Source organism: Bufo bufo, chromosome 3 (assembly GCF_905171765.1).
Source record: "Bufo bufo chromosome 3, aBufBuf1.1, whole genome shotgun sequence".
In the NCBI taxonomy this organism is placed as follows: Eukaryota; Metazoa; Chordata; class Amphibia; order Anura; family Bufonidae; genus Bufo; species Bufo bufo.
The window spans coordinates 654,955,280-654,977,220 of NC_053391.1; the positions used below are offsets into that span (position 1 = coordinate 654,955,280).

Here is a 21,941-nt window from a genome sequence, read left to right on the forward strand (position 1 = left end):
ACTGGTGACCTAGAAACGTCGGTACATAGAAAATCTACTGCTGTCAACTCACTGCTCCATGCCACCTCTTTCCACCCCAAACATCAGAAAAGCTCAATACCTATTGGTCAATTCCTAAGGGCAAAGCGTATTTGTACATCTAGAGAAGACTTCGAAAGGGAGTCTGATACCCTGAAAAATCGATTTGCACAACAGGGTTATAACCAATCTGACATACAGCATGGTTATACGCGTGCGATTAATACACCAAGAAAGTCTCTACTATCCTCAAAGATTCGAGATGAATCATCAGCACTATCTACTGTACGGATGATAACCAATTATAACACACAGTGGTAGAACATGAGAGGCATTTTCAAGAAGTTTTGGCCCATTTTAAAATCAGATGTTGACTTGGAGAAAGTATTGACACCTACTCCCATGTTTGTGGCCAAACGTAGTAGGAATCTTAAGGATATGCTAGTGAGGAGCCATCACATACCACCAAGATCCATACCGTGTGGACACTGTACAACATGTAGGGCCATCGTCAAAACCAACACGTTTGAGGATTCCTCTAATAGAGCGAGTTACAACATTGTGCACTTTATCAATTGTAGTACCACAGGCGTTATATATCATGCCACATGTTCATGTGGCTTGATATATATCGGTATGACGACCCGTGAACTACGGATTCGCATACAGGAACATCAGAAGGACATCCGGGCGGCAGCCAAGATAGGGGATGAAGATAGGGACAAACTTTTAAAGTTAAAACAGATTGCCAGACATTTTCGTCAGAAACATAACAACTGCTGGCAGGAATTCAGGGGGATAGACAAGATCTCCCTGGGTGCGCGAGGTGGAAATCTGTTTAGACGGTTGGAGCAGATTGAAAGCAAGTGGATTGTAAAATTGAATACGCAAGTGCCACATGGCTTAAATGACAAGATTCCATTTGCTTCGTTTCTGTAGGTTGCAGCATCATCCTTGAATTGTTGTTGTTTTAAACAGTTTAACCAATAAAGATGTATTGTATTTTAGTATTTTCCAGCCGGAGTATTATGGTCATGGTTGCTTGATAGCTACTAATGTATTTTCTTTTTATCTCAATATGTAGGGTATATGTTCATTGGGCCATGGAACATGAATATTGGAAGTCCATTCTTCCTATGAGACTATCATCAATACCAGCCTTGTGTGGGACTCGTGATAGATATAATAACACTAATCAATTTATGTAATTACACATTTTCTGGGTATAACACACATTTGCCCCCCCTTTTTTTTGGTATTTGCTATCACTTATTTGTTGATATGTTGGGGGTGGGGATGGATGTGCTCCGAATTTACTTATATAGATTCTTTATATATTTTTTCTTTAATTTTTCTCACTTGCATTTTTGTTTTATTTTTACACATTTGGATTGTGCTGGACTTTTATTATGTGTTCAGCATAATGGCACACCAACTGATGGAGGTGTGAATTCACTGTTTAACAATGTATTGTCATCTTAAGAAGAACAAAATAATGTATTGTCATCTTAAGAAGAACAAAATAATTTGGATATAATTTGCACTGCACATTATGTTACCACATACACATATACGTATATACATATGATAATTTGTAGAGTTTTATGGTCACTAAAGTTTTTTATGAAAAAAATTCTTTCCCCTATATATACTATGTATACTTATTTTCATTACACAATAATTGTGTGGTATTGTTATCACTTATTATTTGCATATTTCTTTATGATCACTAAAGTCCTCTATGCAAGAGAAGTATATTCTTTTATATATAATGTATATAGTCACTGTTACTATATGCACAATCTGTATTTGACGGAGAAACGTGCCGAACACTTTGCATACATCTGTGTAATGATTTGATGAAATAACATGCTGTATCTTAGGCATATTTTTATGCAATGAATGTAAAATCTACCTTGGGTCCCTTGATATGATGTACATAGATGACGAGCATGTACACTATATGTTTGGGTTGGGTGACACCTATTCCCTCATCAAAGATGGGGCTCGCAGAGCGCGCGTCCTTCTGCGCAGCCGCGGGCGTGCTGACATGGTCGAGGCTCTGACGCGGGACGCTCTGTGCTCTAAGGAGCGCGGCCGTCTTTCGTCATCGCTGCGACCGCGTACGCAGGCATCGACGGTGCGCGGCGAGTCGCGCGCCACATACATAGCGATGCCAACTATTTAAATCGAAACAGGTGAGGACGTGTGTCATCCAGCCCACTTTTTAGCCTAGCTATCATTTATTGGTTCAATATAAGATACTCCGCCTACTCTCCAGGCCATATATACCCGGCTGTTTGATTGATATTATAACCCCTTGAAAAAGCTGACGGCGAAACGCGCGTCGGGGCACAGTCTGACAGTGGTGGGGTAGATACTTGGGTCAGTATGCTAGGTTTTATGCAAACTATATGATATTGATTTATGGCAATGTGCTTTGTAATGCTCATGTGATCCAGGGTCGGAAGTCTGACTCTGTGACCTCTATACTTTGTGGACAGGACAGCACTTTCTGTATGCACTGCTCCTATTATCCCTTATGTATTATTGCACTTGCACTTTTATATGTATGAATTGTAACTACCATACACCCAAAGTCTGAGAAGGATTTTAAATGTTCTTAATTTATGTGAGGCCAGATTTTTGTAACTCCAGTAGTACCTAATAAAATTGATGATTATTTAAATACAATTGTTTGTGGAGTTATGATTTGTGATTAAGTTATGATCTCACTATAGGCATAGTTCCCTTATATAGGTGTATCAAGGAATTGTTATCTACCTTAGGGCAGGTTTGCATTTGCGTTATGGAATTCCGTTATAACAGTTATTTGGCCCCATAGACATGCATTAGGATGGAGCAAATCATAAAGATACCCAAAGGCTTCCGTTTTACATTCTGTCTTAAATTCCCGTTATATTCCATTATAACGCTGGACTTCCTGGTCAGCCAGGCATTGGGTTAGTGGGCTGCCCAAGCAACATGCAAATACTATCTTCTCACACTGCGGCAGCAAGATGCTTCAATATGATTATTATAGGAAAAGTCCCAGGGGAAAAAGGAAACTGGCTGTCCAGCCTTTGTGCCTAGAAATCACCTCTGCCACTGATGCATCTATAATTATAAACTAGGTACTTTTTAAAATAATCTGCCCATTATTTTATTTTTTATATGATCACATAAGTTGCCTTAGTGTATTGTGGCCTGTGCCACTTGTGCAGAGGTTTGGGGATTAGGGGCCCACCTTGCTCAGGGGGCCCGCCGGGGGATTCACCAGTTTCCCTGTGAGCCAGTCACAGCCTGGACCAAGCCATTTCCTGTTTGTCATGCCCCAGACCAGGAAGTGGAGAGCAGTGGGTACTGGGGCAGTTACTGGAACAGCAATGGTGGAGGATCGGTAAGTAAAGATTATTTTGTTATGTTTTAACCCTTACGACCCCACTTTACCAATTTAATTGCTGATATGATTCTAAAGCAATAGACTTATCTATGTGGCTTTATGGCAGTCAATAAAACATAAAAGAAGGTTAATATGTGATGTAAAATATTTAATCTACCCATAGGCAGCAACCACTACTGGCACCCATTTTTCCACAGACCCGGAAAGACACATCTATTTTTATAGAATGTTACGCAGATTAACAATATGGCACTCAATGTTTGGGCAAAGATGGACGTCTAGATATTACCATGAAGAAATACACAGGATAGTACCCATTTATAGACTGTCAATGGGGGACGGATCCGTTTTCTATTGTGCCAGATTGTGTCAGAGAAAACAGATCCATCCCCATTGACTTACATTGTGTGCCAGGACGGATCCGTTTAGTTCAGTTTCGTCAGACGGACACCAAAACGCTGCAAGCATCGTTTTGGTGTCCGCCTCCAGAGCGGAATGGAGATGGAACGGAGGCAAAGTGATGGATTCTGAGCGAATCCTTTTCCATTCAGAATGCACTAGGGCAAAACTGATCAGTTTTGGACCGATTGTGAGAGCCCTGAGCGGATCTCACAAACGGAAAGCCAAAACGCTAGTGTGAAAGTAGCCTAATACAAGGCATTGCGCAAAGACAAGAGTGACGCTGCTTCTGGGAGTAAATCGGACCCCTTTTTATAATCTCCGAAAATCCCTTTAAATGGGTTGACTGATTTGGATAATCCTTACCTGCTAAAAGGGTCCCTTAAGAAAAGATGATTACAAAGTGACCCACTGCTGTGACCTCCGGATATCAGCTGTAATCTGTGGGAGTACCTGCAGTAAAGCTTATATTATACTGGCAGATTGTCTGCCAGATCATCGCTAATGGGCGTTCATAGGAACGCTCGTTAGCGATGATCTGGCAGTGTAATGCTACCTCCAATTACCAGATGAACAGGCAATTGTGATTTTTAAAGGGGTTGTCCGGGTTCAGAGCTGAACCCGGACATACCCTTATTTTCACCCAGGCAGCCCCCCTAATGTTGGCATCGGAGTATCTCATGCTCCGATGCGCTCCCTTGCCCTGCGCTGGACTTGCCCTGCGCTGGATCACGCAGGGCACGGGCTCTTTTGTTTACAATAACACACTGCCAGGCGGAAGCTTCCGCCCGGCAGTGTTTTCGGTGACGTCACTGGCTCAGATGGGCGTGGTTTAGTGCTGCTCTATCCATTTTACTAGCTAGGGCAGCGCTAAAGCCCGCCCATCAGTGCCAGTGACATCAACGGGCTTCCTGGCAGCCCCATGGAGAGCCCGATACGTCACCGGAACTCTTGAAAATGCCTTTTCCCTGCGTGATCTAGCGCAGGGAAAAGGAGAGCATCGGAGCATGAACTGCTCCCATGCTCAAGTCAGGGGGGCTGCCTGGGTGAAACTAAAGGTATGTCCGGGTTCAGCTCTGAACCCAGACAACCCCTTTAAGCATGCTTAAAAATCTGCTACTATGGTTGCTGAACATGATGTGGTCCTGTAACATAGTTAAGTCAATGAGCACAGATAGGAGAACGGAATTTGAAATAGAGCATCCTGTCAGTGGCAATAGACATAGTGGATGTAGAACATACAAATAGGATTATTTGATATAGTCTGTGACTCTCTGCTTCTGACCCAGAGTTTCTGACTACTTGAGACTTGAGAGTGACCACTTTTTTGTTGAATATAAGCCGATCATAGGCAATCCAGTTGCTTAGATCAGCAGTGATCAGCTGTAACCAGTAGGAGACCCTGGCAGCACCGCAGAGGATTTGGATAAATGCAGTCCAATCTGAAGGCACTGTTATACATTGTAAGGGATCGTTGTACTTGGGGGGTCATTCTCACAAGAATCGTCGTCCACCGCAGCTTTCGGGGCCAAACATTGCATTTATTGGGACATTTTTCATACACGGAACAGTCCAGTTAATAATCACTGGGTGTGGTGAGGTTCCCACATACATCAAAACAAAACAAATACCTGCCCGGCTGGGCTCTCACTACACCTGTTAACGTGGCCCTGACTCAGCTAAAGAACCCTGTTCACACACGGAACCCATATGCAGCTTTTTCTCAGCCCGTCGTTGCCCAGCCTCTCCGGCTGTAATCAGTCCCATACCTGTATGGGGACGTGTGGCCCAACAGTCCTCCCGACTCCGGCCTTGTGACCCTTAAATCCCGGCATCATGGCGTTCCCCAAACTTCGGGCTGTCACAGTGTCCCGGGGTCTCTCAGCCTGGCGAGCTGAGACCACACACAGAAACTCTGCTCTGGGTCTCTGTATCTCACAGCGTATCTCTCCCCAGACTGACCTACTCTGAGGCGCTTTATGCCAGCCTGATAACAGCAGGCCTCACCTGCGATCACCTCAGGTAGAAAGGAAAACCCGTACTGGAAGGGTGTGGACTGGCAACTCCCTCTACCAAGCCTAATCACCAGTCCAAGTAAAATCCAGCCCAGAAAACGAGCCACTCTCTGGATTTTATCTGTCTCACCCATCTGAGGTACCTGAAGTGGGACAACACACCTTCCAGCACTGTTCACATTACCACAACATATACAGATATACATATTTGTGGTAAATGATTCAGCATAACTACTAAGTTATTCATTTAAACCTCTGCTCATTTTGGGCCAATGGGTGGTCCAACTCAGTGATTGATGGCTAGTATTATTGATTTACATGTATTTAGGCCTAAAAAATGTTTGTAGCTTTTTATTAAAGTTTTTGTACTGTTAAGCTAGTGGCAAGAGTGTCAGAAAGGGGGAAAAGTCCAACATTTTGGTGCAAACAGGGACCTGCGCCAAGATTAGCGACTTTTCTACTCCATAAAATTGGAACAGAGGTTTGAACTCCCTCTAAGTACAGTATTTTCAATACATGCAACTGTCCGGGATGAGACAACATCGTTACATAGACATTCCTGACTCATCTTCTTAAAGGGACACTGCCATCAACTTTTTTGTCTCACATAATTACAGCCTACATGTAAATTGTGTATGCGATGATTTTCTTGATATAATATTTGAAGTCACTCTATGTATTTTAGTTGTTGTCCTGACTTGTTAACCTTCTCCTTTGTTTGGGCTTTTAGTATGGTAGACAGCCTCTCTAAAAGGGAATGTGTCATCAGAAAATGATCTATTATTTAAATCATGTTTTTATTTATTAACATATTTTTTTAAAAAAATTGGTGATGATATTTTTAATTTTCCATGTCTTTATCTAAACAATAACCATAAAATCCTACCGTTTTTGCACTGGCCACTAAGTATAATAATTGGCGTCACTTCTTGGTCTGTACAGATTGCTTTACTGCACTAACCTGCTTAGCTATACACAGAGGTGATATCATTACAGGCAGGGTTAGAATGACAGATAAGACAGGATCTGCCATTCACAATAGGTGATATCACAGCTTATCTGCTCCCCCCGACCTCTGCACAGGTCACAGAGCATGCCCAGAAAACTCTCCCATAAAAGTCACTGTAGTCCCCCCCCTGACCATTGTGTCTACAGACCATGTGGCTGCCGTAAAGCAATCTTCTTAATGCTTTCTAAATGCTGTTATGAACAGCTAAGGCAGAATGGCTGCCCTCATAATCATGAGCAGGAAATGGAATACAAAAATCTGCAATCAGAAAATAAAAAAAGATTAGAAGAAAAGGATATGTGCTGCTATCTGGTTTTAACTGTCAGATAATATTTTTGCTGACACATTTCCTTTAAACTCCTCAGTCACTGCAGCTAGAGAGGGAGGGAAGATAAGTGACGAAATTAGAGCACCACACATTACACCAAGTGCACTGCTCTTCTGTGGGCATCTCTATTTAGGCCTATCAAGAGAATAATAGAGCTGTCCTACTGTTATCCTAATTCTACTAATCAACTATTAAACTAGTGTAACACCCCAGAGTTGTGTTATGAAACTCTTTACCCCCGCTACAACCTGTTAAGTGTATTTACCTTGCCATCTAATGTAATTTCATATAATGTTCTCACAAATGTGCATAGTAAAGCCTTGTAAATATATATTGCTGTAATTTCTATGTTCACCAGCAGGTGGCAGCAATGTGTTCAGCAAGGACTTAGCCAGTTTAGTGTTTCTGAACTGGAATAGTTCATTCCAGTTCAGCTCCCCCTTCTGTGAGCAGAAATGGGCTGCGCCCATTTCCTGCCTCATTGGGAGAGAAGGAAGTTAAGTTAGTGTGCCAGCCACCCCGGCTTGGGGAAGGCTATGCGTGTAGGAGCTCCCAGATATAGGGATCCAAAGCCAGGATCTTGTCTCGGCTGAGACAATTGATCATCATCCCCAGCCTGAGCCTTGCAGCCTCAGCTGGAAGAAAGCAAGCAGCCACCTCCAGTTACAGGAAGAAGCATACCCTGAGACAATAACTGTGAGTACCATCCAGAGACCCCAGGAGAAGCCAAATTCCTCCTCAGCAAGTCAGTCCCCAAGACAGCAGAAGATAGACAGAGCAGAAGCCAAATTCCTGCCACATTACCGAGCTACTAAGCAGACATCCCTTCCTGTAAAAGCTCCAGGCACATGATAGAGTAGAAGATATATTCCTGCCACACATTGCCAATACCTGCTGGGACCAAAGACTAATGCTGTATCTCGTTTCGATGAAAGCTGCAACTAGTAAAGACAAGTTTGAACTTTATCAAAGGTCTGGATCTCAATTACTGCTGCAAAATTTCTCTATTACTCCTACTAGCACCACACTCATTTTATTGCAAGTGAGCCAGGATTCAGGAGTCCAGCCGCACCCAGGAAAGAAACACCGTTGTCACCATTACCACTACCATACAGAGACATTACACCACTCTGGCATTCCTAACCTGGTACGTGAGTTACAACATCCTTAAAGGGCCCTGTGTTAGTACCCTGTGCACGCTGCAATTGGCGTCACAAGCAAACTATAGACTATTATACCCATATCCTGACCCACTGCATAATTTGGCGTCCGTGGAACCGTACCACGGTCCGGCTCATTGCACTAGCAAATAGCAGAAAACTATTATACTAACAGATAATTAGCAGCGGTAAAATAACATTGGGATCCCTAAGTATTTATCCAGTGGCGTAGCTAGAAATGACCGGGCCCCATAGTGAATTATTAAATGGAGCCCTACCTCAGCAACTTCTTTGCAACTCCCTCCTCCTGTGCAACCCCCACTCTTGTGGCAAGTCAAAATCACTCTCTGAGGCGAGGTGCGGCAGCTGCTCCATCTGTTTCCTACAGTGTCCCCGTATATAATTTAATTTTATAATACTGTTGAGGAGGCCCTGACAATAAAATCTTTTAGTCCTCCTCCTGGATGGGCCCCTTCTGAGTTCGAACCCCAAAACAGCTGCTTCCCCTGCTTCCCTATAGCTATGCCTCTATCTATCTATCTATCTATCTATCTATCTATCTATCTATCTATCTATCTATCTATCTATCTTTCTATCTAGAAAGGCAAATGATGAGGAAGCACTCCAATGTAGTGAAGGGTGTTAGACCCTTCACTACATTGGAGTGCTGCCTCATCATTTGCCTTTCTGGATATCATTTACGGATTTATTGCCTGAAATCCCTGAGGATTTGCACCCACTTACATCGCTGCTGTGCTGCTGTTTTTTCTCTGTTTATTGTATCTATCTATATATCTGGGGCGTAGCTATAGGGGGTGCAGAGGTAGCAGTTGCCACCTGGCCCAGGAGCCTGAGGGGGCCCAAAGACCCTTGTGCATAAAAAGGTATTATAGAAAGTGCATGCAGGTCAAGTTATACCTCTGGCTGGAGGGAAGGGGTTAGCTCAAGAATTTGGCATGGTGGGGGGAGGGGTGGGGATGCCGTTTCAAGTTTTGCCTCAGGCAGCACGAAGGCTATGTGCTTCCCTGCCCCTGGGAACAAAGCACTAAGGGAAGGGGGGCCCAAGCTGAACTCTTGGACCAGGACCCAACGAGCCTTTTAGCTACGTCCGTGCTATCTATCTATTTATCTATCTCATATCCATATATTTATCTATCTTTTATCGCTGAGTTCTACAGATGGACTTTTTTGTATTTAATTATTAATAGCATAATACTGCCAAAATAAAGAAAAACAGTTTACTGTGAATATTGAATAACAAAATGCTTTCTGACAGACATGTTCCTTTAATAATGACGGAAACTGAGCATTACCACATATGTTGCACAATCTCTGGACTGTAAATCCAGCTAAGCTAAGTTGTGTTGCAGCTTGACTATAACAATCAGATTTTTGCATGAACTATTCCGTGAAACATACTGGGACGCTAATTTTCAGTAAAAGGGATTTCCGGGGTCTTAATATTGATGACCTATCCTTAAAGGGGTATTCTGGGAACTTCAAGACATCCACTGGATAGGACATACCTAACTGATCAGTGATGGGTCCTAGCAGACCCGAGAACATACCCCTGTCTTGATGTAGTGGCGGGTCAACCATACGTCCTGGCATTCCATTCACTCTCTATAGAACAAGCAGAAATAGCAGAGTAGAGTACTTGGTTATTTCCCATAGAGAATGAATGGAACGACAGGGAGCATGCTCAACCTGCCGCCTTATCAGAATAGGGATATCGGAACACTTTTCTTGGGATCAGTGGGGTCTCAGTGGTCAGACCCCAAAAGATCAGTTAGTTTTAGAATATCCAGTATAGTATATATGTTATCTTTCTAATCGGTCAATTTTATGCGGTTGCCTTCATGCTGTTCCATTAAGAAAAACTTATTAGACAAACCTATGGATGTCATAGAGGGGGTTCTCCTGATTACTACTCCCTCCCCTCTATTAGAACCTCTGTAACTTGCTTTGGATTTTACCTGTAGAAATACTTTGGCAGACATTACTACTGGGGGACACTGTGGTGAACATTACTGGCAGCACTATAGGAGGAGATATTGGGGGCACTAAATGGGAATTTTTAATACTGGGGAAAGTATAAGGGGCACTACTGGGGGCACTGGGGACTTTTAATGCTGGGGGAGATTATCAGGGCATTTTTTTTATACGGAGGCACTATAGGAGCATTTTTTGTAATGTGGACAGTATTACTGGGGACACTATAATGGGCACTACAATGGAATTTTTACTGGGGGTACAATAGGGGGATATTATTGCTGGAGGCAATGAAAGGACTGTAAGGACATTTCTATAAATAGGGGCATTTTGGAGGACATTATTTCTGGGTGCAATACACAGACATTATTATTAATGGAAACACAATGGGGGTATTATTATTACTGGGGCATTTTTACGGGACATTATTACTGGGGGCATTATTGCTGGAAGTACTATATAGGTATTATTACTATGAAGGGCGCTGTATAGGTATTTTTAATGGAAGCATTTTACGGGCATAATTATACTGGGGGTACTATTTTTTCAACAGTAAAGAAGTTGGGGGCACTGGGGAGCACAGTGGACTCAGTATTGGGGGTGGCTCTAGGATGACACTGTTGGGGCACCAGAATGGGGAGTTTGTGTTTAGAAGGTGGGGAGGATGATAGAAAGTGAGGAATCTAAGATATCTGTGTGGCAAACTCTGCAGAGACAAGACGTGGCTGATAAAAGTTTTAATGGTGGCCTGGGCTGAATGGAGAAGATGAAATAAGAGTATGTCTACATTAGAGGAGGCATTATTAGATGTAAGAGGTATGCAGCACTGTATTCTCTTGTATGTTTGGTAGGTAATATGCTGTTGGTAGAGTTGGCTCACTGTTGTGACCCACGTCTCACTTCTTCAGCTTCCTTCTCCAACTGGAGGAGGAGGATAGAATGTGGTAGCTGATGCTGGCCACCAAAGAGGGGGAGCTTCTGTGGAGGTATGCTTTGCTTCTGGAACAGTATTTTGTGCTGTATTGCGGCATTTGTTTCTGCTGGGGCAGTATTTTGGCCTGCACTGTGGTATTTGGTTCTGCAGCAGAACCAAATACCATAGAGCAGCACAATATACTTCCTCAGCAGAACCAAATACCACAGTGCAGAACAAAATACTAACCGAACTAAATACTACTATACAACAAGAAGATCTGCTGATGTGCTGTACTGTGGTATTTGGTTCTGCTGGGGTAGTATTTTGTGCTGCACTCTGCTATTTGGTTGTCCTTGGGGCGGTATATTATTCAGCGCTGTGGTATTTGGTGCTGCTGGGGCACTATATTGTGTTATATTTTCTGCAGAAACAAATATCAGAATGTAGCATAATATACTGCCCATCTATAGTATTGCTGGCCCCCTACTTGAGTTGACACCACCTACCCATGTTGGCCCCATCTACTGTCTATTTGGGCCCTGATAGGAAGAATTCAGAATTGGTGCCTATTGCGGCACTAGCTATTAATACAACCCTGGTTATCACAGGTTTCAGTATTGAAGGGGTCACCATTACTAATGGGATAACACAGGGGTCAGTATTGGAGAGGTCACTGTTACTAGTGGGATGCCACAGGGGTCAGTATTGGAGATGTCACCGTTACTACTGGGGTGCCACAGGGTTCAGTATTGAAGTAGTCACAGTTACTTGTTGAGTACCAAAGGGGTCAGTATTGGAGTGCTTACTGTTATTAGTGGGATAACACAGGGGACTATATTGGAGGGGTCACTGTTACTTGTAGACTACCATAATGGACAGATTTGGAGGGGTGACCATTACTAGTGGGGGTACCACAAAACCAATTTTGGAGGGGTTAACATTACTAGTGGGGTACCATAGGGTTCAGTATAGTAGGATTACAATTACTAGTGGGTTTCCACAGGAGACAGTATTGGAGGGGGTCATCATTACTAGTGGGGGTACCACAGAACCAGTATTGGAGGGGTTACCATTACTAGTGGGGTACCATAGGGTTCAGTATTGGAGGCATCACATTTACTAGTGGGGTACCACAATGTTCAGATTTGGAAGGGGTCACCAGTACAAGTGGGATACCACACACAGGGAGAAGTCACCGTTAATAGTGGCATAACACAGAGGTCATTTTGGAGTGGTCACTGTTACTAATAGGGTGCCACATGGGTCAGTATTGGAGGAGTCACCATTACAAGTAGAGTGCCACAGGGTTTAGTATTGGAGGGGTCACATTACTAGTGGGGCACCACAGGGGTCCTATTCTCTTTAATATATTTATTTTGTTGTTTATTTATTTAGTTAGGGTATTTACGATCTTGTAAAGATGTCCATGTAAACAGTGATGTCACAATAGAAGGATGATGTACACATTGGTGTCACAATAGAAGAATAATGCACACTGTGATGTCACAGAACATTAATAATACAAGCAGTGATGTCACCATAGATGATTGAGGTTTGCCGTGATGTCATGGTACATGAAAAATATAAGTGGTGATGTCACAACTGAAGAATAATTTTCAGTGATGTTATGGTACAGGAATAATGCACACAGTGATGTCACAGCACAGGAAATCAAATAAAAAAGTTACATGCAGGCATAATGCACTTATGATGTCATAGTGCAGGGATAATTCTGTGTCATTTTAACACAGGAATAATTCTAGGTAATGGATAAGGCACTCAACAGGAGTAATCATGGGGCACAGCCATACTCATCCCTAACGGATCTTATGTATGAATGGAAATGGGTCCTCTTAGTAGTTGGTCCCTTGGAACACCTGCTATACCTGCTACCCTGGCACTTGCACTCATGGTGAAATCCTAGGAAGCGTAAAAGCCATTAAAATTCACATCTGCAATTGGTTACATATCATAATTTTTTCAGGAAATGAGAAAGTCTTCCTGCGTGAGAAGCACTTTATTGATCACATACTTCAAGGAACTAGTAATCCTTATTTTTCATGGTATAAGAGCGACACATCATGATTCAGATAACGTGCCATGCATATTATTCAGGGTATATAAGTTGACACATGTCCCAGGGTTATCATTCAGGTCTGAGACCAAGAGATCTCAGCTCCAGCACCAGAATGTCTCTTATCACATCCGCGCTGATCTGCTTTGCTGCATCAATTTTGGCCTTCCCTGCCAAGCAAAAAGAAGGCCTGGAACTTGCAAAGGTACAGCGACCTTCTATATACTGACCTTTCCTAATATACCCAGACTTTACCTGGGAAATGCCTCTCCCTCTTTTTGTGTATCTCTAGGATTAAGATTGTATATGTATGTATGTTTCTATAAAATTTAAATAACAGATTTCTGGTAACCACCACTAGGTGGGGCTAACTACACAGCAGTATGTACAACTACTATTGTGAACAATATAAATTCTGTCAGCACTTAGCTCCCTCTAGTAGTGGATAACAAGTTGACTGAGCGGCATGCTGTATTTTTTTGTTTTATGAGAAACCAATAAATGTCTGCATTTTATACTATTATTTTTTATACTATCAGCAGTTTTGATCATGCAGTACGGTGGGCAGCACTATGTAGGGTTTAGGGAGAGCAAGACAAACGTATCTATTGTGGTGCTTTATAATCAGGAGTAGTGAGAATATCAACTTTTATTCTGTAATATTCTGCTCCCGCAAGTACCCTGGTGGAGCTTCACTGCGAAGTGCTCTTTACATTGAATTGCTTCCCCTCTTCACTGAGTAACAGCTGTAGTTTTCTCCTGGTTGGATGATACAGTTGTCATTCAGAGCTGAGGGGGAGAGGCTGTGAAGCAGCTCAATGCAGAGACCAGGTCACACAAAACCTCTGCCTCCAGAGCACCTGCAGGTGCAGAATCTGGCAGAATAAAAGTTCATATTCACACCACTCCTGATCATAAGAGCTCCACAAAGGGTATGTTCCTACGGCTTTCCCCACTCCTGCCTAATGCTGTCAGCAATTTTGTATGATCAAAACAGCTAACACTCCCTTTTTTAGAATGTTAAAACCTCTGAAGCATCTGCTGCCACTGGAAGGATCATCAGGCCTGTTCCAGATCCAAAACCATTTGTCTATCTGAAGAAAAAAATTGAAATGGATCCAGATATTACGTTAAACCAAACTAAACGTGATGCTGTCCAGGAGTCACAAATACGTGTATGGAAAAACACCAGCCTAACATACAGGTAAATCTCTGTACAGTATGTTCTCTTTGGATGGAGAAGCAGATCAGTCATTTTTATAAGTGCCCCTGCCGTGGTGAGGACATAGCAGTCACATGACTATCAATAACTGTTTGGTAAAGCTATCATTTACTGGTGCTAGAAATTAAGAAATTAATTGCTAGATGTTTGCAGCGAAGCTGAAGGTCCATCTGTCTGTGAAGGTTCTCATTTATCCAGGTCATGGTATATCTGTAAATAATAAATTAAGGCAACTGCACTTACTGTAGATTTCATGAAAACGTTTCACTCGTTCTTCTAACGAGCTTTCTCAATTCTGAGATTTGAGAAAGAATTGAGAAAGCTCGTTGGAAGAACGAGTGAAACGTTTTCACGAAATCTACAGTAAGTCCAGTTGCCTTGATTTATTCTTTACAGATGAAGGTCCATCTGTATGTTACCAGCTTGGGGAGGGGAGGGGGGGTTCCTTCAGCACTGATTCTATAGTGTCAGGGATTATGAACTGATAACACCGAGATGGACCTTAATAGTAAATTGCTAACAATTAGTGTTGAGCAAACCCAAACTGTAAAGTTCGGGTCCGTACTGAACTTTGCGAGTTCGGGTACCCGGACCCGAACCCGAACTTTGCCAGAAAAGTTAATCCGTCTGTTAGTTAGATTGGTGGGTGACATATACCCATTTTTTGTCTGAGGTACACCTGCGTTGCATACGTGACAGTGAAATTGATATAGTTAATTTGTCTGTTAGTTCGGTGGGTGAAATATACAAAATTTTTGTGTGAGGTACACCTGCATTGCATATGTGACAGGGAAATTAATATAGTTAATCTGTCTGTTAGTTCGGTGGGTGACCTCAAAGAATGAGAAGATCATCAAATAAGGGACGTGGCCCTGGTCGTGGTGCTGCTGGTGTTGGTGGAGCTCCTGTTGCAGGGAAAGGACGTGGTCAATCTGTGCCAGCTACAAGCCCAAATTATACACCTTCCTCAGGTGCACATAGACGACAAAAACGTCAGCGTTATTTGGTAGGCCAGAATACCGGTGTACGAATGGTGAGGCCAGAACAAGTAGAGGCGGTAGTAGATTGGGTTGCTGACAGTGCCTCCAGTTCATTCACATTATCTCCTACCCGGTCCCCTGCTGAAAGCACAGAGTTGACACCTGCAGCTCATGGGCATCTGTCTTTCATCTCACCCCCTTGCAAATCAGCCAAGCAGTCTAAGCCCAAAGTCATGGAGCAGTCTCTTCTGCTTTTTGATTACTTTGCTGGCGGAGTTTCCGTTGACCATCCACCTAGCCCTGCCCCAGAAGTGGAAGAGATTGAGTGCACCGATGCCCAACCACTAATGTTTCAGGATGTGGAAATGGGAGCACCACTGCAGCACGTCTCTGATGACGAAACACAGGTGACAACTGCTGCGGCTTTCTGCAGTGTGCAGACCGGCAAGGAGGGCAGGGGTGAAGAGTGGGTGGAAGATGATATGGAGGATGATGAGGTCCTAGACCCCACATGGAATCAAGGTCATGCGAGTAACGTGTACAGTTCGGAGGAAGAGGTGGTGGTCACACAGTACCAGCCACATAGCAAAAGAGGGAGCAGGGTGCAAAAGCAGAGTGGCTGTCCCCTAGCCAGTACATCTTCTACTGCCCACCACACCTAGGGACTGAGCACACCAAAGTCAGCTCTAAGGAGTTCCCTGATGTTGCAGTTCGGAGGAAGAGGTGGTAGTCACACAGCGCCAGCCGCATAGCAAAAGAGGGAGCAGGGTGCAAAAGCATAGTCGCCGTCCCCTAGCCAGTACACCTTCTACTGCCCACCACACCCAGGGAGTGAGCACACCAAAACCAGCTTCAAGGAGTTCCCTGACGTGGCAGTTCTTCAGACAATGTGCTGACGACAAGACGCGACGCTGTGCAATCAGAGCGAGGCATAAATGTTCTAAACCTGAGCACAACCTGCATGACCAGGCATCTAAATGCAAAGCACGAGCTGCAGTGGAGTAAACACCTTTAAAAACCACAAAAGATCTCAGGCTCCTCCTGCTCCCTCTTCTGCTGCAGTCTCGGCCTCTTCCTCTTCCTCTGGAGTGACAGTGGCACCTGCCATACCACAAACAGAGGATGTCGCAGCAACGCCACCACCTGGGTCACCATCACCAAGCATCTCCACACTGTCCCATGGAAGCGTTCAGCTGTCCATCTCCCAAACACTGGAGAGAAAGAGGAAGTACCTGTAGCGGTCAGAGGAGGGAGAGACCGCAAAGCAGGATTCAAGTACAGTACAGCGGACAAAGAGACTGAAGCAAAAGCCGGCTTTATTAAGGAGCAAAATGAAACTGCCGGAAAAGCTGAGTAACAATACAGTACCACCGCACCAGAGGCACAATGGGTCAATGACAGGAATTGTATGAACAGGTGAACATACAACATTGTCAACAACAACAGTGGTAATTAGATTTTGCATAGACACAGAAGGAGCTAAACAGTAAGCAGTCAGCTTGCAGGCTACTCTCAACACTTATTCTCTATCTAGCCCTGCTACCCAGGGGACGCTTCTACAGCACACTGACTAAGTCCCTGACTCTATAACCTATCACAGGAAAGCACCGGTGCCACTCACAGTTCTGCAGATTCTCTTGGATCCCATAAGATGCAGTCTGAATCCAGGTCCGGTCGCTTGCTTGTCTGTCTTTCTCTCTCTGGTCACAACAGATGCAGCTCTCCACCTCTGGCAGGAAGGATCCGGCTGGTACTCGTCTTGTACGGGTCTCTACACGGTCCCACTTCTTCTGGAACACACAGTGAAGTCTCTTTCTCTGGGTCACAGCTGCAGCACTTCAGTTCAGAGTCTATCTTGGCCTGTCTCCAGCACAGCCAGCTTCTCAGGACTCCATCAGTCAGGCTCCATGTCCCATCACTAGCCTTTACTTGGCTCCTAACATGGCAGCCATCCTCTCACAGCTCCCTTGACACCTCCACCTCCAGCCAGGACTCCAACCCCCGGGAACTTCTGGCTCCTCCTACCTCTTGTGCATCTCAGCAACAGTTCAGCTTCCTCATTCTCAGAGCCACAGTGGCCTCTAGTGGCTGAAATAAGTCATTACAGTCTATGTAGCACCATATTGTAGATATCTGTGCAAAGAACAGTATTCTAGGGGCTGACCCTTACATGCCCCTCCACTTTAAAGGCGGCCGTCCTCGGCCTCGCTATATAGTCCATGGAAAACAAAGGGGTTAATGGAACATTTAAACGGCAGTACAACATTGTCCACCATACCTACAGGCGGACCAAATAAACTCGTCAGCAGCGTACCCGTTTGGTGGAACCCCTGCAGTAGACCTACTGGATCTCCGGAGTTCTTGACTATCTGCTAGGACCTTTCTCCACTGGTAGCTGTTAACCTGGGTTCTTCCTAGACAGGAGATCTGGATGTGGTCGCGGGTTCTTCGGACCGGCATGGCCGTGGCATATTCCTATGTAGAGTCCGTAAGGCAAACTCCTCCTTTTCAACCTTCACTTTGTAAGCCGGACCATCGGGATACACTCCCTTGCTCACTTTGTATGGCCGTACCTCCCAACACTCGCTCAAATCGCCTCTGGGACGTTTCTCTCGCGGAATTACCACAGATTGGTGTGCTGGGACTCTCTTCCGGGTCCCACAAAATCGGATCCGCTGTTGAAATGCTGTCTGGGTAGGTTTGTGTGGAGTGGCTTGCTCCCAATAATCCAGAGGTTCTGGGTGTCCAGGCGGCTTACTCCAACACTCTCTGGCGAAATGTCCTATATTTCCACACCGCCAACACTGTACTCTTCGAGGGCCCCCTCTCCGCCTGCGTGCGGGCGGTGCCCCTAGAACTTGGTGGGGAGGCAACTTAAGGTGAGGACATTCTGGTGTAGGAACCTGCAGGGTCGCCTGATAGGCTTGTTGTCGGGCCGGACAGGCCGCCTCAGGGAGATAACACGACTCCATCCGTTTTTCGAGGTGCGTCAACTTTTCCTGCATAGCACACAGGGAGCTCTGCAAGTCTTGTACCACTTTGACTAGGACCTCTTCGCTCTTTGTAACCCCGAGGGGTGTGACAGTCTGGGTACGTATCAGTCCGGATGCATAACTTTCCTCTTTACTCCGTGCCACAGCCTCTGCCAATATTTGTCGGAAGGTTAGGGCAGGGTCCACCCTGACTCGTTCCCGCAGGGCCTGTCTCAGGGGAGTGCTGTAGAGTCCCAGAATGAATTGTTCCCGCAGTATCCGGTCTACGGGCCCCAGGCCGGTTACTCCGTCTGACTCTTTTTTCTGTATCTCGGCCAATATTCCCTGTAACGCCATCGCATATTGTGAGACCCCTTCCTCTTCTCACTGAATCCGGTAAAAAAACGTTGCCCGGAGATGCCCCGCACTAGTCGTCTCACCGTATATTTCTTCTAGAAATTGCACAATCTCTTCCAACGTTCTACGGGTGGCTTCTGGTTGTAGGAAAACAGTCTTCCGGGCCTCACCCTCTAAGGCGGCCAACGCGATTTCCACCTGGAGTTCTGGGCCGACATTGTAAATCCTAGCAGAGCTCCGTAACCTTATCACTCAGTCCGACAGTGACATATTCTGGCCATCAAATTTGGGTAGCAAGTTAAACAACATGCCCATAGGGAGGGCCCTTGCAGGGGTTCCACCATTGCCTGAGGTGCTTACATTAGCATTATGCACATTACCTTCAGCCGCCTCCATCTCTGTGACTGTACCCTGCTCGCAGCGCCACATGTAGCGGTCAGAGGAGGGAGAGACCGCAAAGCAGGATTCAAGTACAGTACAGCGGACAAGGAGACTGAAGCAAAAGCCGGCTTTATTAAGGAGCAAAATGAAACTGCCGGAAAAGCTGAGTAACAATACAGTACCACCGCACCATAGGCACAATGGGTCAATGACAGGAATTGTATGAACAGGTGAACATAAAACAACAACAGTGGTAATGAGATTTTGCATAGACACAGAATGAGCTAAACAGTAAGCAGTCAGCTTGCAGGCTACTCTCAACACTTATTCTCTATCTAGCCCTGCTACCCAGGGGACGCTTCTACAGCGCACTGACTAAGTCCCTGACTCTATAACCTATCACAGGAAAGCACCGGTGCCACTCACAGTTCTGCAGATTCTCTTGGATCCCATAAGATGCAGTCTGGATCCAGGTCCGGTCGCTTGCTTGTCTGTCTTTCTCTCTCTGGTCACAACAGATGCAGCTCTCCACCTCTGGCAGGAAGGATCCGGCTGGTACTCGTCTGGTACGGGTCTCTACACGGTCCCACTTCTTCTGGAACACACAGTGAAGTCTCTTTCTCTGGGTCACAGCTGCAGCACTTTAGTTCAGAGTCTATCTTGGCCTGTCTCCAGCACAGCCAGCTTCTCAGGACTCCATCAGTCAGGCTCCATGTCCCATCACTAGCCTTTACTTGGCTCCTAACATGGCAGCCATCCTCTCACAGCTCCCTGGACACCCCCACCTCCAGCCAGGACTCCAACCCCGGGAACTTCTGGCTCCTCCTACCTCTTGTGCATCTCAGCAACAGTTCAGCTTCCTCATTCTCAGAGCCACAGTGGCCTCTAGTGGCTGAAATAAGTCATTACAGTCTATGTAGCACCATATTGTAGATATCTGTGCAAAGAACAGTATTCTAGGGGCTGACCCTTACATACCCCCTACCCACACGCGATCCCTGGCCCTGAATGCCAGCATTTCAAAATTCCTGGCCTTTGAAAAGCTGTAATTCTGTCTGGTGGAGACTTTTAAAAACCCTATGGCGGTGGCTGTCCAACAGTAAGTGGTTCCCAGCCGCCACTACTTTTCCAGGCGAGCCATCCCTGCACGACCAAGTGGCGGACAAAATTAGGTGTGCACTGCGCAACGCCATCTGTGGCAAGGTCCACATAACCACTGATACGTGGACCAGTAAGTACGGGCAGGGACGTTATATCTCCCTAACTGCACACTGGGTAAATGCAGTGGCGGCTGGCCTGAGGCGGATAGCAGTTTGGCACATGTCCTTCCGCCACCGAGGATTGCAGGACGTTTCTCTTTGCCTCCTGTTGCCTCCTACTCCACTTCCTCCTCTACTACCTTCTCATCCGGTCAGTATAACACCTTCACCACCAACTTCAGCACAGCCAGGGGTAAACGACAGCAGTCATTTTTGAAACTCTGTTTGGGGGAAAAACCCCACACCACGCAGGAGCTATGGACAGGCATGGAACAACAGATTGATGAGTGGTTGGTGCCACTGAGCCTCAAGCCCGGCCTGGTGGTGTGCGATAACGGGCGATATCTCGTAGCAGCTCTGGGCCTAGCCAGTTTGACGCACATCCCTTGCCTGGCGCATGTGCTGAATTTGGTGGTGTAGAGGTTCCTGCTGATATGTCAGAGCTGCTGCAGAAAGTGCGGGCCGTTACTGCGCTCTTTCTGCGTTCTTACCCTGCTGCAGGTGATAGTGGAGTTTCAGCTGCAGCACGCACATGTGAGTCCCTCTGGGGATCAGCACCACTTTAACACCAAGTGGGCCTCCATGCGGGACGTGTGTGCCGTGTTGCGCTGTTTCGAGTTCTCCACCAACATAGCCAGTGCCGATGATGCCGTCCTCAGCGTTACTATCCCACTTCTATGTGTCCTTGAAAAAACACTTCTGGCGATGATGGAAGAGGATGTGGAGGAGGAGGATGATGATGAGGAGGAGGAACCGTGTTCACAGCAGGGTGGCACCCAAAGCAGCTCATGGGCATCACTGTAGCGTGGCTAGGGGGATACAGAGGACACAGACAATACAGCTCACACAGAAGACAGCTTGTCGTTGCCTCTGGGCAGCCTGGCACAAATGAACGACTACATGCTGCAGTGCCTGTGCATGCCGAGTTGCCCACATTCTTACCAGTGCTGATTACTGGGTGGCCACTTTGCTGGATCACCGCTACAAGGACAACGTGCCATCCTTAATTCCATCACTGGAGCGTGATAAGGAAATTGCGCGAGTACAAGCGCATGCTGGTAGACGCGCTGCTGGTGGCATTCCCACCTGACAGCGGGGGCACAGTGGAAGGACAAGGCAAAGGCAGAGGAGGAGGAAGAAGTCGTCAACGCAGGCTTGGGCATCGCTAGCACCTCAGAAGGCAGGGTTAGCATGGCCGAAATGTGGAAAAGCTTTGTCAGCCCGTCACAACAACCAGCACCACCATCTGATATCGAACGTCTTAGCAGGAGGCATCTTCCCAGATTTATAAAAATAATAATAATAAAAAATAAATAAATAAAGGAAAAAAATTCAAATAAAAACAAAACAAAAACAGTGTTAAAGGGAACCTGTCACCAGTTTTATGGTGTCCTAACTAAGGGAAACATAAATAAGTGACTGATTCTCTTAGCAAAATGCTGGGTCACTTTCTTTA

General features: G+C 45.4%; 1 protein-coding gene across 1 annotated transcript in view; it reads left to right on the plus strand.

Annotated features, from left to right (window-relative positions):
* The first annotated feature begins 654 nt into the window (after positions 1 to 654).
* Positions 655 to 21,941, plus strand: part of LOC120994012 (matrix metalloproteinase-18-like) — a 39,935-nt gene continuing 18,648 nt past the window's right edge. The window contains exons 1-5 of the mRNA XM_040422473.1: positions 655 to 953; positions 3,357 to 3,418; positions 13,225 to 13,284; positions 13,395 to 13,519; positions 14,331 to 14,518. Of these exons, the coding sequence (XP_040278407.1) occupies positions 655 to 953; positions 3,357 to 3,418; positions 13,225 to 13,284; positions 13,395 to 13,519; positions 14,331 to 14,518 (734 nt within the window). The remainder of the gene's footprint in view (positions 954 to 3,356; positions 3,419 to 13,224; positions 13,285 to 13,394; positions 13,520 to 14,330; positions 14,519 to 21,941) is intronic.